We start from the raw sequence: 12647 nt of genomic DNA on the forward strand, positions 1-12647 counted from the left end.
ACAAATTAAGATTGTATTCCCTGGAATTTAAAAGGTTAAGGGGTGATTTATGTTATGAAGGTGCTTCTGTTTTTTTGGTAAAATTTTTTTTGAGGAATTCATCAAGTGGACACTGAAAGAACTGGTTTGGCAACAATGTTTACTGGTTGTCACATGCCTCGAGTTAAAAATAGAACAAAAACCCTGGTAACAAGGGAAGAAGTGACACGTGCACCACTTAATAGGACAAGCCCGGGAGCAGCATCGTGATCCTGACTTGGAAATATATTGCTGTTTCTTCACTGTCACTGGATCAAAATCCTGGAACTCCCTTCCTAGCAGCACTGTGCGTCTACCTGCACCAGATGGACTGCAGAATTTCAAGAAGGCAGCTCACCATCAGCTTTTCAAGGGCAATTAGGGATGGGCAACAAAGGCTGGCCTTGCCAGCGACACCCACATCCCATGTAACAATAAAGAAAAGCCTGCATCCTCTGCGTTTTGAGTATTAATTGTTAGTGCTCAAATACTTAGTGCCACCATACTGCTCAACAATAAATGCTTAAAGGTTTGATCACAATTTAAAATCTAGATAGGCTAAGCACTTAGTATTACATATTTGTCTGAGATATTTTTCCCCTCCTTCGTACTTCCCTATTCCGGCCAACTGGCTAGTTAGCTTGACCTGATCCCAGGTCTTTGCCAGGACTGTATAACTGGCCACTAGCATGTGTGCAAGAACAGACTAGAGCAGCAGTTCTCAATCTTGTGGCTTCTGAGGCCTTCCCTCCCATGTTAAGAAAATTCCACTGATCCCCTGTAACACAACACAAGTATTTTTACTGTGTAAAAATTAGTTATACAATTAAGTATGTATATTTATTATTTTTGTTTTACTTACATAATGTGAAACTTGTTGCTGGTGTTGAGCAACAATTCTGTCAAGACGTAGAGGTATCTTCAACAAGCACATGCGCACGTCATGCTCAGTGTTCATCCTGGCTCAGTTATACTTAAGTTAGCACTGTGGCCAAGTTAGGTAGTCTGTTAGTCTGAGGTTGGTAGACTGTCACTGAAGCTGATAGAGTGCCGGTGATACTGATGGTGTCGATGGCCACACCAGCTCTCATTTCTCTTGTCCGTTATTAACAAGCGAGACAAAATGCACCTGCTGAGATTGGATCCTGTCTCCTTGACAACAGGGTGCTGGACTGATGATCATGAGCTTCTGGAGCCAAGCAGTAGTTTCCGGTTCCTCACATCCTGTGCAGGGCTGGTGTCAAAACACTGAAGTGATACTGTGTTGGTGTTGATTGGTGACTTAGATCTCCAAATCCCCTATTCCAAGATGCAATCCGAACTCCATCGATACCGTCGCCACCAAAACTACATACCATTCCAGAACTTCCATGGTTTCTCACAACAGTCCTGATGGTGTAGCTCCAATAGTGTCACCTTAAGTAACTGTTTAAGTGACTAAAAACAGCTGTAGCAACTTGTATTTGCCCGCATCCAGAATCAGGTCTTTGTTTTTAAAACTGACAGCTCCCAACTTATTTCTTTAATACGACAGCTGGTTGTTTTTTGCTTCCACACACTGCAGAGTATTCTTCTAAACTGAAACCTGAGCTCCAGTCACACATCTCTGGTCACTGCTCCAATCATAGGACTGTTTTAAAAACTGATTAGGACCAGTTTTGTCTTTCTCAACTATAGAACTTTTAGTTTCTTTTTCCATTTAATGACTGTCTCAAAAAAAACGCAAACTTTGAATCCAAAGTCATAGCACCTAACTGTTCATTTAGCAGGACATTTCTTCAGGTAATGGTCTGCAGAAGCTCCTCCACCGGTCTCGCACGGCGGACCCCATCACGTTATCTTAATGTTATATTCCTAAAAACTATCTGTAATTAGCACACCTATCCCACTCGCCACGTTCCTTTCTAAGTATGTTTTATCCTGCAGTACTTAACTGCCAGTCCTGTTCTTTATGTAGCCATGTTTCAATTATCCCTACAACATCTGGCTCCTTGCTACAAATTATTGCCTGCCGTTCACCCATTTTGTTTTGGATGCTGTGGTTAATGGATAGCAATCCTGGCTGATTTTATTTCTATTCCTAGCTCAAGCCACTGAGATTTATTGAAATGCCTCAGCTACACTTCAGGCTGAGATCAGCTAACGCAGCACAGTTTGGTAATCTGACTTCAAAACTTTGCATCTGTAAGGCTGGTCATGCAGATCAGAAATTTTGATGTCAGATTATCAGTCAGTGCTGTATAGGGTGGTGACTTTATCTCTTGGTTCATTGGCAAGCTGATGGAAAATAGTTTTTTAAAAGCCTTTTGTATTTCTTAACAAAATTTTGATCTGATTTTTTTTGTAATGTCGAAACCTTTTTGTTATCTGCAGTATGTTGTGGTCAGCAGCAGAAAAATACTGTTTTACAATGATGAATTGAATAAAGAACAATCTAATCCTTCTATGGTACTGGATATAGAGTAAGTACAACTACCTTGATACTGAGCATGTTACAGATAAAGGACAAGGCGAATAGGAGAATCCAGAGTAGAACACATAATTAGACAAAATATGGGTTTAAAAGTAGAAATTGTAGGATATTAATGAGAAGTATGATGTCTGACAGGGAGGTGGGTGAGTGGTGGTTGAATGGAGATCCAACAAGGGTACTTCTGGTGTTTAATAAATGCGGGAACAGTAGCCAAGTGGTAATATTACTGGACAAGTAATCCAGAGGCCTGGACTAACGCTCTGGAGACATGAGTTCAAATCCCATCAAGACAGCTGGTGGAAATTAAAATCAATTAATTAATGAACCTGGAATTAAAAGCAAGTCTCAGTAATGATGAGCTTAAAACTACAGGATTGTCATCAAAACCCATCTGGTTCACTAATGCCCTTTAGGAAAGGAAATCTGCTGTCCTTACCTGGTTTGGCCTGCATGTGACTCCAGACCCACAGCAATGTGGTTGACTCTTGACTGCTTATGAAATGGCCTTACAAGCCACTCGGTTGTATCAAGACCCCAAAGAAAACTTGAATAAAATCGGGCACACCACCCAGCATTAACCTAGACACCAGAAACAACAAAAACACATCCTGCCCTGTCCAGATGACACTGCAAAGTCCTCTTCACTAACATTGTGCCAAAATCGGGAGAGCTGCCCCACAGACTAGTCAATCAACAACCTGACATAGTCATACTCACTGAATCAGATCTTTGATTGACAAGGGAGTCAAGGGTTATGGGGGGTAGGCAGGAAAATTGAGTTAAGGCCACAATCAGATCAGTCGTGATCAAATTGAATGGCAGAGCAGGCTCGAGGGGCCGAAAGGCCTACTTCTGCTCCTATTTCTTATGTTCTTATACCTTACAGCCAATGTCCCAAACTTCTCCATTACCATCCCTAGGTATATCCTGTTCCAGGATAGTAAGCAGAGGTGGGGCACAGTGGTATACAATTGGGAGGGAGTGTCCCTAGGTGTTCTCAACGTTGACTCTGGACTCCATGAAGTCCCACGGCAAAAGGTCAACGTGACGAGGAAACCTCTTGCTGATTACCACCACCATCCTCCCTCAGCTGATGAATCAGTACTCCTCCATGTTGAACACCACTTGAGGGTAACAAGGGCTTGAAAGTCCTTGGAGCACTTACATGGTTTAAACACACTCCTGTGTCAATAAGTCGGGGCAAATATTGGATGTAACATCAGTATAAGCTTTGTTCAGTCTTCGCCAGTGTCACGGGGGGCTGTAGTTACTAGCAGGAGATTCGCGGTGTCTCAGCTACAGTAACTGGAGTTCATAGAGCATGCTCTATGATCTTATAGGCAACAGATCAGCTGTTTCAGTGTCACCAGGAGCAAAACAATGAAAGTGTAGAGAAAAAAGTACTGACAGTTTGACCCCCATTGATCTCCCATTATTTCCATAAATTCTCACAAGAAATCAAGTCTGCATATAATTGACGTTCTGCTTTACATTTGTTGGCACAGGTTCAGAGAAAAGCAGCAAAAATGATACCAAATGTAAAGGGACGAGTTCTGACAAAAGATTAATAAAGCTTAACCTGTACAAATGATATCACTGAGGTATATAAAATATTAGATCATCAGCCAATAGGACATTTAAATTAATAAAATGTAAATTAAAGAAAGGTATTACAAAGATATTGTAAAGCCTGAAGTCTGGAATAATAAAGCTGGGTATTAGATGTAAAAGCATTAATGTTTTTAAAACAGGACTGGCTGCTTATCTGGGGCACTACTGGGACTAGTTGCATTTGGTTGAATGACCTTTATCAACTTAGTATTGCCACCACAGGTACAATCCATGTGTTTTCATGTAATTCACTGGTAAATTGTTCGGCTTCAGACCATGCAATTGAAGAGCTATTAGCTTGATTCTGTACAGTAAAATGTGCTTCCAAGTCAAGAATCATAGCTTCAGCCCATCTCCATACGAGCATACTTTCCCTACTGGGAGAGCAGAAATGCAGAGTAACCACTATTGTTGGTAAAGCTTTTTCTTTGCTCCAATCAGAATGTAAGATGAGCTAACTTCCCTAAATGTGATGACATTTTCACAATGCAGCTCCCTTGTAACTACTGAAGAGTCCGACTGCCATATATTTCACTGGACAGCAAATCCAAACCATGAAACCTATTTGGTATACTGTGTTCATTGCTCACAATGTGGTCTCCTCTATATTGGAGAGACCTGAGGCAGATTAGGCGACCGCTTTGCTGAACACCTCCGCTCAGTCTGAAAGCATGACCCCGAGCTTCTGGTTGTTTGCCATTTCAACACTCCCCCCGTTCTCATGCCAGCATTTGTGTCTTTGGCTCACTCCAGTGTTCCAGTGAACATCAACGCAAGCTTGAGGAGCAGCACCTGATCTTTCGATTAGGCACACTACAGCCTTGCGGACTGAACATTGAGTTCAATAACTTCAGAGCATAACTGGCCTTTTTTTTTATATTTTATTTTTTAACCATATGCCTGCTTTTCATGTAGTCATGTTGCTGCTCATTATTCGCTATTAACAGACTCTCTGGACTAATGCTTTGTCTTTCACCACAAGCATTAACACACACTTTGCCTTTGTCCCAGGACATCTTTGTTATTTAATCACCCTCTGCCCTATCAAACACCTTCCCCTTTGTTCTCTTTATCACCCCACTCCTCTTCACTTGCTTAAAACCGAATTCTTTTCTAACCTTTTCCAGTTCTGATGAAAGGTCACAGACCTGAAACATTAACGTTGCTTCTCTCTCCACGGATGCTGCCAGACCTGCTGAGTTTTTCCAGCACGTTTTTGTTTCAGATTTCCAGCATCTGCAGTATTTTGCTTTTATGAAACCTATTTTTCAGGTTAGCAGTAGTGAAATCTACCTTAAAGCCATCCATTTTGATTTGTTCCTCTCCTCATATTTTTATTTGGCAAATATTTTCATAACAATCAATATCTATTATATAAATGAGATGGAACAAGACACCACTCTATTTGCATGAATAGAGCTGACACTGACAACAGCAAAGCCAGATTTCCCTTTCTGTGTACCACCTTGTTGAGGTGAAGAACGTCGCAACACAGTTGTTGCCCTTTCTTATCCAGACAGTACAGACCATCTCAATCAAAAATTGGTGCAATTTTTTTTGTTAGATTCAAATGACTAATCAAAAGATTACGAATGTGTTCCACAGTTCTGCAGTATCTGACTATGGCAACAAGCCTGTCTTCTTCAGCCATTAATTTCTAGCAGCTATGTCAGAGTTTAATGATTAGTTATGTTTATGGAGAGTTCTTAACTGTAAATTGTTGTACAAGTACAATTAACAAAAAAATTGCATGTCTGACAAATCTTAAAAGGTTTGCAAACATTTTATCTTTAAAGTTGATTTACATATGAATTAGCACATACACAATGAAATCTGTACGTCATTTGCATCTCTAAGTAATTGCCTTTATGTTCCAGCAAATTATTCCATGTGCGTCCCGTAACACAAGGCGATGTATACAGAGCAGAAACTGGTGAAATTCCTCGGATATTCCAGGTGGGCTATAAGGCACAGTTAATTTCCATAAAAGTTTTTTTTTGATTTAGATTTTATTATTGTCTGTATTTTGGCTCTAAGAAACAGAGGGATGTTATGGTCACGATGGAAAGGGCATGTGACAGTTAAAATTACATATTGGGCCAGAATTTGTCATAGAAATAACTGGGGCTAACAGCACTCACCAGGAAAGTGTAAATTGGACAGCAACTTCCAGCAACTGCACATGAGCAATTAAAGGCTGAAATCTGAAGTTACTGTCCAGGTTGCCTTGCTCCTCCTAAAGCTGCGCTGTAAGGTGTCTTGCCAAGAGTTTCAGCACTGAAGTGCATAGATCCAGTGTGAAGTTGCTGTACTTGCATGATATATACACACTAAGTTTATCAAAAAAATTTAACCGGATTTATCCCCCTCCCCTTTTTTAAACAGGGATTTAACATTTGTAATCCCTCAATCCTCTGGCACCATCCCCAATTCCAATTGGATTCATTAATCTAATTGACAGTACCAGGTTCAGACTCTCTGCTGCTCATTAACCATTCTTCAATCTGATTGGTTAAGGAGATGGACAGTTGCTTGCCCTTTTTTTTTAGATTAGAGATACAGCACTGAAACAGGCCCTTCGGCCCACCGAGTCTGTGCCGAACATCAACCACCCATTTATACTAATCCTACACTAATCCCATATTCCTACCAAACATCCCCACCTGTCCCTATATTTCCCGACCACCTACCTATACTAGTGACAATTTATAATGGCCAATTTACCTATCAACCTGCAAGTCTTTTGGCTTGTGGGAGGAAACCGGAGCACCCGGAGAAAACCCATGCAGACACAGGGAGAACTTGCAAACTCCACACAGGCAGTACCCGGAATCGAACCCGGGTCCCTGGAGCTGTGAGGCTGCGGTGCTAACCACTGCGCCACTGTGCCCTCTTCACACAAGTCCCAAAAGTTTCTTTCCGTCCCTCCCTTTCTCTGCCCTCTTTCTCTACTTTTCTCTCTCTTTTCCCTTCTTTCTCCCCCATTTTTTTTCTTCCATTCTTTCACCCCTTTCTTTCTCTCTATAATCTCCACTCAATCAGCAGAATCTGCTGAGGCCCGAAATAGAAAGCACAATATAAACAGATAAAATACACTTAGATTGGAGCCAGTCCCCCCGGTGGAGGCATTGTTATGACCATGGCAGGAAGAGTGCACTGTTTATTCTAGTTCCACTTCTCCATGGGTCACAACATATATTTAAATTTTTTCCCACTTACCAATACGGTCAATCATAGACTCTATTTCGAAACATAGAAAAAATAGGAGCAGGAGTAGGCCATTCGGCCCTTCGAGCCTGCTCCGCCATTCATTATGATCATGGCTGATCATCCAACTCAGTAACCTGTTCCCGCTTTCTCCCCATATCCTTTGATCCCTTTAGACCCAAGAGCTATATCTAACTCCTTCTTGAAAACATACAATGTTTTGGCCTCAACTGCTTTCTGTGGTAGCAAATTCCACAGGGTCACCACACTCTGGGTGAAGACATTTCTCCTCATCTCAGTCCTGAAAGGTTTACCTGGTATCCTTAGACAGTGACCCCTGGTTCTGGACTCCCCCACCATCAGGAACATCCTTCCTGCATCTACCCTGTCAAGGCCTGTTAGAATTTTACAGGTTTCTATGAGATCTCCCCTCACTCTTCTGAACTCCAGCGAATATAATCCTAACCGACTCAATCTCTCCTCATGTCAGTCCCGCCATCCCAGGAATCAGTCTGGTAAACCTTCGCTGCACTCCCTCTATAGCAAGAACATCCTTCCTCAGATAAGGAGACCAAAACAGCACACAATATTCCAGGTGTGGCCTCACCAAGGCCCTGTATAATTGCAGCAAGACATCCCTGCTCCTGTACTCGAATCCTCTCGCTGTGAAGGCCAACATACCATTTGCCTTTTTTACCGCCTGTTGCACCTGCACGTTTACCTTCAGCGACTGGTGTATGAGAATACCCAGGTCTCGTTGCATATTCCCCTCTCTCAGTTTATTGCCGTTCAGATAATCTGCCTTCCTGTTCTTGCTCCCAAAGTGGATAACCTCACATTTATCCACATTATACTACATCTGTCATGCATTTTCCCACTCTCTTAACTTATCCAAATCACCCTGAAGCCTCTCTGCATCCTCCTCACAACTCACCCTCCCATCCAGTTTTGTGTCATCTGCAAATTTGAAGATATCACATTTAGTTCCCTCATCTAAATCATTAATATATATTGTAAATCGCTGGAGTCCTAGCACCGATCCCTGCGGTACCCACTAGTCACTGCCTTCCATTCGGAAAAAGACCCATTTATTCCTACTCTTTGTTTCCTGTCTGCCAACCAATTTTCTATCTGTCGCAATATACTACCCCAATCCCATGTGCTTTAATTTTACACACTAATCTGTTATGTGGGACTTTGTCGAAAGCCTTCTGAAAGTTCAAATAAACCCCATCCACTGGCTGTCCCTCATCAACTCTACTAGTTACATCCTCGAAGAATTCGAGTAGATTTGTCAAGCATGATTTCCCTTTCATAAATCCATGCTGATTCTGCCCGATTCTACCACTCTTCTCCAAGTGCTCTGCTATGAAATCTTTTATCCCAGAATAAAACACACCAACCAGGTTTCTTTAACAAACAGCAAAATTATCAGTTTATTATTTTAAAAAAAGCCTTAACTAGTAATGAAGAAAAGCACAAACACACAGATCAAAATATAAAAGTTCCCTTTTTACCTTAGCCCCTCACACACACACACCCCGGTTAACCGGATAAATGAGGGATTTTTGTTTTTAGAGCTCTATTACAAACGAAATTGGGCTGAATACTTGCTCATTCTTGAAGAAACAGCAGATTAAATATGTTGTGTTCCAAAACTGGCATACAGTTCTGGCCTCCGAATACATGTAGATGGGTCACTGGGATCTTTTAAAACAGTTCTTTTCAGGCGGTGTTGAGAATTAATTTAGCAGGCTTTTCTTCAAAAACAGGAGATGAGATGAGTTGACACAGTGGACTTTTCAGGGGCTTTTAGAGAGGTGCTGGAAAGCAGCGATAGGTTGTGGTCTTCTCTCCTTCCTTGGGAATTCTCTTCTCTCCTTGGAAGTTCTCTCCTTGGAAGTTCTCTCCATTTTTATACAGTTCAACCCCAACTCAAACAATTCAAAGCGAAACCGACAACAGGAGGTCAACCTTTTGACCTCCATCAGTCTTGACCTGTCACTTCTGTAGACAACTTCTCCAGATGTCCAAAGTTCTTTGTTGTTTATTGAGCTGGAAGTCAGCTGGTTTCCCGGAAAGACTTGTTTTCCTCACAAGACCTCTCAATGACCCTTTCTAAAAAAACATTTCCAGGAACTGTTTTTCAAAGTCAAGTGACCTTTACATGACCCCCTTTGAAAACCCCAATGTTTAACATTTCTTCAATCTTTCAAAAATGAATCGTCAAAAAATATATCAACAAAACGCAGGCACTTTCGTAACACCTCCATCCTTGAAGGAATGAAACGCCATTTTTAAATGCATTTCATTACAAAGTGTTCAAAAAAACAGAAGATGAAAACATTTCAAAACACATTTTCACACTTAACTACAGGTGAAGAGTGAATGGGGTTAATACAGTTCTGCTCTGGACCCTCTTTTCATTCTGATAACTCAAAACAAAGTTAGATCTGCAAGAACATTATTTGTGCCCGCAATGAGGATAATCTTTAAGTGATAGGACTGTAATAGTAAACTCCATCAGAATAGTCTGGCATTAACACAAGGTTTATCACCAAATCAGCTGACTGCAACCTTCCAAACAGAGGCCCCCAGTTGTTCCAAGTGGTCCTTCCAAGTGTCACAAATGACCGGCACATCATCAAAGAAAACCACACAGTTAGGAACTCAAACAATTCAAAAGTGAATCTGACAACAGGAGGTCAACCTTTTGACCTCCAGACCACCTGTGTTGGAGAAAATCCAGATTGTACCCAATTGTTGAACAAATTCTCCGGACTCAGACGTTGAGAACAAACACTTTATTGCATGATATCATGGGGAGCCACCTTTCCTAAAGGCGGTCCAGTGCTACTCCAAAGCGCTACAGATCGCCGTAGACTTATATAGTATAAAAGAGGCAGAGCTAACAGTTTCACAATTAGATAAGCACCCATAAGATGGTCACAAGACTGCCTACATGACGGTGCACCATGCAGAGTCCGTTATGAGTAAAGCGTTAGTTTCAACAATAACAAACTATAATTCCTTATTTCAATGCCCACTCCAAACATCAATCTGGCCATAACGTCTGATTGTGGTTAGCTGCTCTGTCTACATTTTATGACAGTTGATTGTGGTTCGATTAGCTACAAGCTGTGTCCTGTTTTTCTGCTTCTACGAAGTTAAGTAATAATTAGCAAAACTCAGCAAAATTCTCCAACAACCTGTCACTTCTGTAAACAACTCCAGATGTCCAAAGTTCTCTGGTTCACTAGTCTCTGAAAAGAGGCTGGGGCATCCCCTAGCCTGAATGGCATCACTTGGCATTGGAAAAGGCCGTCTGGTGTGACAAAGGCCGATATTTCTTTAGCTCGGGGTGTTAAATGAACTTGCCAGTATTCCTTTAACAAATCTATTTTTGTAAGAAACATGGCGATGCCCACTCTGTCAACAATCTTCAAAGCAAGGAATTGGGTAGGAATCTGCCTTTGTTACTGCATTAACTTTTTTGTAGTCTATGCAAAGTCTAGTTGAACCGTCAGGTTTAGGCACTAATACCACTGGCGAACTCCAGCTGCTTTGACTGGGTTCAATTAGGTGGTTTTCCAGCATGCAGTGAATTTCTGCTTTTACCTGAGCTGTTTCTCTGGACCTGAGCAGTAAGGATGCTGGTTTATAGGAAAGGATTCCCCTACATCCACATCATGTGTGGCTAAGGTTGTATGTCCTGGCTTATCCCTTCGGACTCTTTTAAATGTTGTGAGTAGCCTTGTTAGGTCTTCTCGTTGTTCTGCATCTAAATATGAAGGCACAGTGACCAATCTCCCTAACAATTCAGTATTAGCTAACTGAATAGTAGGAGGTTCAATTTGAGAATTAGAACCATAGAAAAGTTATGGCACAGAAGGAGGCCATTCAGCCCATCATGTCTGGGCGGGCTCAAAAAACTAGCTGCTCCTTCTGCCTCATCCTCACTATCCCTTTCATCCTTCACTGTCCCAACTACTTGACATACGTGTGCTTGCTTATCCTACTCCCGGCGATGATATTGTTTCACATATTGATATGACTCAGCTGATTCTTTTTCCGGTGATCTAGAGTGTCAATCAAATAATTTACTTCACCAGTTCTCTTGAGCACTTTATATGGACCACTGAACTGTGCTTTCAACGGTTCACCCTGTAAAGGCAGTAATACTAACACTTCATCCCCTGGTTGAAATGTTTGGGTCTTGGCATGCTTGTCTGTCCATTTCTCATCCGTGGCCTCAACCTTTAGTGCACGTATCCAACAATCAAAATTAATTTGCTTTAGCCTCTCATTCTATATAAGTCTGCCCACACAATTTCTGGAGGTTCTGAAATTTTTGCTGGTAAGCTTCAAGGATATGTAACGAGAATACCCTTTTTTGCTATCTCATAATCTGCAGAAGCCTCCTCAGAAAGCATGTCATAAACTTCATGAGCTCTGCCCATCCACCAGCTTTCCTTTGGCCACTTCATCTGTTTGGCTACCTTTTCAAAAGAAATTAAAAATGCCTCTATGCTCCTTTCCTCAAACTTAGGAAGGGCTTGTACAAATTCAAGCAGCTCTCCACTGGGTCTTGGGCTGGAGTCAGAGCTTCCCTCAACAGAATGTTCACTGGAGCCAGGCCACTCTTTTGACTTAGTGCCAACATTTCTTCAATCTTTCAAAAATGAATCCTCAAAAAATATATTTAACAAAACATAGAGGACTTTCGTAACAACATTAGTAGAAAGATTGGGACATGGCAGTAGTTCTCAGACCTCAATCATTTCATTTCAGCTGATGATATCAGTACTTGTTTGCCATTTCAGGAATCAGTTCAATTTCTTAGTAAAACTCTAATCAACTGATGCAGTCAGTTACTGTGTCCTTGCTGCTCATAGAAAAAGCTACCAACTTTGGGAGGAGCAAGGATTAGGCTACAGCATTGACATCTTTGAGTGAAGAAACCACAGTTAACCAGAGATTGATACAGAAAGCAAAGAAAATGCTAAAAGAGGGAGAAGGGAAAATCAATGACAGAAGAGAGATAGAGAGCTGCTGAGGAAAACAAAATATAACTAGTTAGATTTGTGAAAGAAATAAAGTTACTGATAAAAAGAGGTAATTATTTCAAAAAGAAGGCAGAAATATTAAATTTGTTTAAATAAATGGATGCAAATGAAGAGGGGGAGCAGAAGCGGAGAAGGAACTAACTTGCAGAGCTACAGCGTTAGTATTCATAGCTAGAGAGGTTCAAGGGTCGATGAAAATTGTTTGGTGGCCCCTGACCCAAAATCGTTTGGGAGCAAATAACATAACTAGTAACCCCAGTAAGTACATCCAC

The 12647-nt window shown here is 41.3% G+C and overlaps 1 protein-coding gene across 4 annotated transcripts in view; it reads left to right on the plus strand.

The window, feature by feature from the left end:
* The window catches only part of rock1 (Rho-associated, coiled-coil containing protein kinase 1), a 287505-nt gene that overhangs the window by 238270 nt on the left and 36588 nt on the right, over window positions 1–12647 (plus strand). For all 4 annotated transcript variants that reach the window (XM_068031728.1, XM_068031729.1, XM_068031727.1 and 1 more), the window contains 2 exons: window positions 2392–2480; window positions 5980–6058. In XM_068031728.1, coding sequence (XP_067887829.1) covers window positions 2392–2480; window positions 5980–6058 — 168 coding nt within the window. The remainder of the gene's footprint in view (window positions 1–2391; window positions 2481–5979; window positions 6059–12647) is intronic.

The sequence above is a fragment of the Heterodontus francisci genome, chromosome 5 (assembly GCF_036365525.1).
Source record: "Heterodontus francisci isolate sHetFra1 chromosome 5, sHetFra1.hap1, whole genome shotgun sequence".
Taxonomy (NCBI): Eukaryota; Metazoa; Chordata; class Chondrichthyes; order Heterodontiformes; family Heterodontidae; genus Heterodontus; species Heterodontus francisci.